Consider the following 6,000-nt stretch of genomic DNA (forward strand, 5'->3'; position numbering starts at 1 on the left):
CCTAACTAGTGTGAATGGAAATACTCTATTTTTGTTACAATGCCTTAAAAATGAAATTGCAAGTTCCTGAGTTTCATCGTGTAAATGCAGAGGAGATAAGTTTTTGATAGTGCGTTAGTTTGGTGGTTTACGGTTTTTTTGTATCCTGCGTTGGGCTTGTGCTGCGTGTCTATATGACTTCCTTGAGACGGATGGTAGCGAGTATGAACATCCCTTTAGTGCAGCTCTAATCTGTTTGTTTTTTGGGGTTTTTTTTCTTTACTTTAACTGTGACGCTATTTATAAATCTAAATCTACATACAGAGGTCATTGGTTGGCTGAACTTAAACCATTTTACTTAGTAAATTTAATTAAGAAAATACAGTGCAACTCATAAGCAAATGAGTTTTTCCTAGTTTTAAACCAAACCACCCTCTTGAGTGCTGATTGCCTTGCTCGACCCCTGGTGATATAGAAACAGGCAAAATTAAAAAGGACATTAAAGCTTCATTAAATCTGAAACACATTTAGTACAGTGACATATCTGCAGGCTATTTCAGGGAAGATTACATACTCTTTGGTAAGTTTCTTAATTTATAATACCTTGACAATCTTGGAGGGAGGAAACAACTCTGACTAGATGAATCGAGTGATGGTTCAGGGGGATGCGGAACTGGCACATGATCTTTCCGCGGCTGTATTGCTTTGTAGTTCTCAGTCAAAGAGCAGCTTCACCGAGAAACACTTATTTTTTTTTAACTATCTCCAAAGAACTTGTTCCTGATGTATTTCAGATTCTTCAAAGCTCATTTATATACCCTGTACTTATGTCCAGCAGAAAACTGGTCTTTTCCCGATTATTCTGCTGCCTTTGGAGCCCCTGCTGAGGCCCGTGGTGGTCAGGGAGAGGAACCGTCAGTGAGAATGGAAATACTTAGTCTGAAGTCATCATCGAGGCAATCCTTCTTCTGCTTAAATAAGATCTGCAGAAGGATGCCCTGTGCATATAGCCATATTTATCTTCTTGTTCTACAGTGAGATGAATATTACATTCCTACAGGACTGTAGCTATTGTAATGACTATTCTTAAGTCAGTAGTCATTGGAAAGATCAGGATTTCTTCTACTTCCATTCATGGAAAAGTGTTTGGCAATAATAGGTGCATTTCTAGGCATTTGTAGGCTATCACAGCAGCAGTGCCTCTTAGGAACTGGAGCAGCTTCTTGGAAGATGGTCCTACCGAAAGGAGAGAAGATGAAAAAGGGTATGGTTTAGTAGCTCCTGGTCCTTAAGACTGAGCATAACAGAAAACGTAGAGTTTTTGCTTAACTCTTTAGCAGTGTATTTCAAAGCCTGGCATCAGAGAGTGACTGGAGTGACACACGGAGCTGGGAGAAGCTGTGAACCAGACACAAGTGATAGAAAGGATGGTGATCAAGCCTGCTTAGCTCAGGTTGGTTTGTTGCACTGTGCTCAGCACTGCACTAGAGACAAAACTGAAAGGCAGAATTCACCCCAAAGAGTTGAGTCTTAAAGGCAAACCTGGAAGGCAAAGCACAGAAGAAACCAAGAGGAGAAAGCCAGCTTAAATTGTATCACTTTGGAGAACCTGAGGAGACCTTACTTGTCTTGTCTTCTTCTTGTTGTTCCCTATTCCAGTGTCTCTTATAAGCCTGGTTTCCTCTACATTTTGTAAGTGTTCGTCTTACAGACCAAGCAAACACAACTATCCACAAATGGAAGTCTTCCAGAGAGTTGAGTGATGCGATAGAAATGTCTGAGGAAGACTGTGCTCTGCTTTGTTATGTTACTGCTAGTGGGGATCCTTGGTCAACACCACACTGATACAGCAGACCGTAAAGGCGCCTCCTCAGTCATTAGGCAAACTCCCATTGATGAGATATTTAGGGAGGACAGGGGTGATTTTTCAGAGCGATGCATGGAGATGTAGCTCTGCAGTTCCTGCAGTTGTGACGTGCCTGTGCAGTAAGCGTTCAGAGATTGCGTACAAACAGAGTAGCCCTTTAGAACCCATTTGCTACATCTGTAAATTTTCAGGACAAATACTGTCTCGCTAAGGGAAAAACTGCTTTTAAGACTAGTCACCAAAATAATTGTTTCCTCTCTTTGGGTTTCTCTTGCATGCCTCTCTTACACAAACGCTTCAGGACCTGCTCTGCTTTTGTCATGTCTTTCCTCTGAGGATCTGAGGAAAGTTTACCCTATTTGTGAAGGTTCACAGCCAAATGGCGAGTACGATACTAGGTGTGGATGGCAGCTAGAATTGCAGAAAGGGCACCGTCTCCGCTGATTCCTGGTTGCTTCCACTCATGCTGTCAGCTGTTTCTTACTACCTTCTCATGACCTTTTTTCTGAACTACTGAGGCTGGAGTATGTCTGCTGGTCTTTGCCCCATCAGTTCCCCACCTTATAGAATCACAGAATCATAGAATGGTTCAAGTTAGAAGAGACCTTAAAGATCATCTAGTTCCAGCCCCCTGCCCTGGGCAGCGACACCTCCCACCAGCCCAGGTTGCTCCAAGCCCCGTCCAGCCTGGCCTTGAACCCCTCCAGGGATGGGGCAGCCACAACTTCTCCTTGCTACAGCTCTGTCCATGTCTTATTGTTCATACTTAGGAGAGTTTTGTGCTGCCAGCCAGGCTGAAATTTCACCGTAGGTTAGCACGTAGCCTCAGCTGCAATCTGGCTAGGTCAAGTAGCCGCGGCACTGAGGAGCTCAAATATCAGTGGCAATACACGTGCCGTGAAACAGCTTTCACCCAGTGCTGACATGTGGTTTAGCCTTTGCAGTACCTGACACGGTGGCTTAGACCTTCAGCATTGGTGCCGTCGCTCAGTCTGAGGTGACCATACCTAGTCTATCACGCAGACGAATCCATGATGATAGTGCATCCATAACCTTTCTGGTAGACCTCCTTCTGAAGGTTGCCAAGGGGAGGGTTCGCGAAGGTTAACCAGAGTGTAGAGAAGCTGTGTCAATTCTGAAAACCCGTGTCCTTCACTGAATAGTAGACAAAATAACTTAAACTAGTTGTATTTTGATGAAATTGTTTCCAAGGTTCAGATACCAAATGGGAAAACCTAAAGTCTTGTGTGAAGAATTTATCATGGCATATTTATTAGCTATGGCATTGTGGCAACAGTGATGTCATTGTCGGGTTTAATACTGATACTAGCAGACACCCCATTAACACATCAATTGACTTACAAAACATCATGGAAAAACAAATCCGTTTGATATCGCGAGCAATTGAAAACAGATCTGAAGAAGATGAAGTGTCATTTTGCAATGATCTCTCTCCAGATGCCCCACTCACAGGTTCCTAGCTGGGTTTGACACCGATAAGGAAACAAATCTCAGCTCTATAACCCAGATTTTACTCTGAGCCAGTTAAGGAAGGACTTTGGGAGTTCACTGCGTGCTCTACAATACCTGTTCGTTGCAGATAATTATCAGTAAAGGTCAGTGTCGTTGGCCTCGCTATTGAGGCTGAACTGGTTTAATTTAGAGAGTCCTGAGGAACTTGGGCATCAAACGGTGTTACCGAGCGGTACAGACAAAAGAGCTTGAGAAATACAAAAATATTCAGAAACGCAGAACAAGGGGTAATTGTTGTGAATAACTCCATTCTAAATACAGCTCTTTGTGTGTTTTCAGAACTACTTTTGCTGACATTTTCCAATTTATACGATAGTAAGAGTTGAGTACTTTTCTCTCTTTAAGAAAATGTGCCCTCCATGCAAATCTATATAACTAGACAAATATTATTTCCTTTCCCAGCTTGCTCTTGGGAGGTTTCCATATCCTCAGGTAAGATTGTTCATTACTGCTGTTTGCCACTGTGACATTCATTCCTATGTATGAAGGTGCAGAGAGCAATTGTGAACATTTGAGCCACATACAAATAAATCTGTCCTGTTAAATTGAAAAGTGGTATCTTGAAGGAGTCATTTAGAAGTCTCTATTGATTTTTATTTTTTTTTCCCCCCCCTCTCTCTTTTTCTCTTCTCCACACTCTAGATTTTCTTTCCCTGGAAACAGTGAAAATTATGATGATGATAATGATTGTTTTGTTGTGAGGTTAAAAAATAATCCAGTATGTACAACAGTGCTTTTGAAGCAGGAAGGTGTGTCTGCTCCTTTTTCATATTTTCATTTTGAATTTCGATTTTGAATAATGGTACAATGGTCTCAAATCTTCTCAAATCAAAGATATAATGTGAATGAAATACTTAAGGGAGCTCTGGATTCTCCCTTTTAAGAGGACCTAACGTTAGTATTTTATTTAGAAGCTGGCGTTTTCTAACTTTCCACTGACTGAACTCAGTTTCGTTGAAGTTGGTGGTAAGACTGTTTCCGTCCGCGGTGGCGGTGGCTAGGCCAGCGCTGAGCCCCGCGTTACCACGTAATATCTTACTTGGTCGGTATGCTCGAAAAAATCTGAACAAAACAACCAATCCAGAAATAGGTTTGATGATTACTCTAAATACTTACTGCAAGATGGATGTTAGAACTCATGGTAACAAACTATTCCGTAGTTCCTCAAATTATTTTTTTTCCGGGAGAGGGGAAAAAGGGAAGTGTCCAGGGACTAAAATGAATTATTTGAATGTGGTTTTTCTGTTTTCATATGTTTTATGAACAGTGTTTTCTGCATCTTGGTCTGTACAGATCAGAGTGCCTGGAGGCATGTCTGATTTAAAGGTGGTGTTGGTCTGTGCTCTTTAAGCATCTATTAACTTGCTATTATTATGCAAATAACTGTTGTAATACACATACTAATTTATGCATGGTTAGATTATGCAGATGCCTCACAAACATGGTTATTGAATAATAGGCTGGGACTCATTCTCTCTCCCATTTTTATAAGCTGTTTTAAGCAAATTCTCCTGACACTTTTATGGACTTGCAAAGATTTTGCGTATGTCGAAATATACTGATTTTTCACTTTCTCACCTCCTGTGGAAAATGTTTACTGACTGAAAGAGCTGTAGCTGGGTTAGCAGAACATACTCTGCATGTTTTATCCGTATTTTAAAATGTACCTTCTCCTTTGAGAGAGGACTGGAAAAGAAGCTCTTGTGTTGAAGTGTCCTCCAGACGTTGGCGAACTCACTTGTGCTCGTTGAGCGTGTTGATGTTCGTTGTAGATGCTGTATTATAACACTAAATCAAAGTGACACAGGGTACGATTTAAGATAACCCTCCGTTCGCGGAAGTGTCGGAGCTTGGGGAAAGAAGTTCGAGCGCGTACGTTACGTATGATTCGAGACAAAAATTTGTTTTCAGAATTGGGAGCAAAAGATGATTGCTAGTTTAAGATGCTTTTTGCTATTCTAATTAAAAAACGGATCGGGTTTGTAAAAGAATATTTGGCAAGTCAGTAGTCCATGAAATTGTATATATTTTTTAATGTAAAACAGTTGAGGAGGTGAAACTTTAAAATGTAGCTATTAAGCTTTTCAAGCAACTGCTTTTCGTAAGGATTTTTATGTGAAGAATATGTATTTTAGACACGTACTTACACAGCTGGTCACAAGAACCCGTAGAAACCCACTCTGATGAGGGGAATAATTAGTAGGGTTGGTTTTTTTTTAATGTCTGAATATCTCTTTATCTCCCTACGTAAGGGCCTGCTTCTGCGGTCGCGCACTGGAGTAAATCCTCCTCACTTCAGTGGGCTGCTTCAAACGACGGAAGCTGACCGTATGTGCGTTGGCAGAATTTGTCCCTACGTAACTTGAAGTTACTTCTCTCGGAAAAGGGAAAGTTACGAATACGTGTTTGAGAATGCTTGAAATTTCCTGCAAATGAATGTTTGTCTCCAGCTGTAGCTGAGGAAAAAAAAAAAATTTTTTTTTTCCTTTTTCTCTATTTTTAAGACACAGACAAATGGTGTGTGTAAACTCAGTTTAAATGAATAAGATTTATAGGGGGAATCGTTGTAGGGTGGAAATTCAGGACTCCTGCAATATGCCTGTAAGACTAAAGGATGATTT

At 41.0% G+C, this 6,000-nt stretch overlaps 1 protein-coding gene across 3 annotated transcripts in view; it reads left to right on the forward strand.

Annotated features, from left to right (window-relative positions):
* Positions 1 to 6,000, forward strand: part of MAP2K5 (mitogen-activated protein kinase kinase 5) — a 141,509-nt gene that overhangs the window by 84,463 nt on the left and 51,046 nt on the right. For 2 of the 3 annotated variants that reach the window (XM_063346221.1, XM_063346223.1), the window contains one exon: positions 3,782 to 3,811. The exons of the other annotated variant lie outside the window; for it this stretch is intronic. In XM_063346221.1, the coding sequence (XP_063202291.1) occupies positions 3,782 to 3,811 (30 nt within the window). The remainder of the gene's footprint in view (positions 1 to 3,781; positions 3,812 to 6,000) is intronic. 3 annotated transcript variants of the gene reach the window in all.

This window comes from Chroicocephalus ridibundus, chromosome 9 (genome assembly GCF_963924245.1).
Source record: "Chroicocephalus ridibundus chromosome 9, bChrRid1.1, whole genome shotgun sequence".
Lineage (NCBI taxonomy): Eukaryota > Metazoa > Chordata > Aves > Charadriiformes > Laridae > Chroicocephalus > Chroicocephalus ridibundus.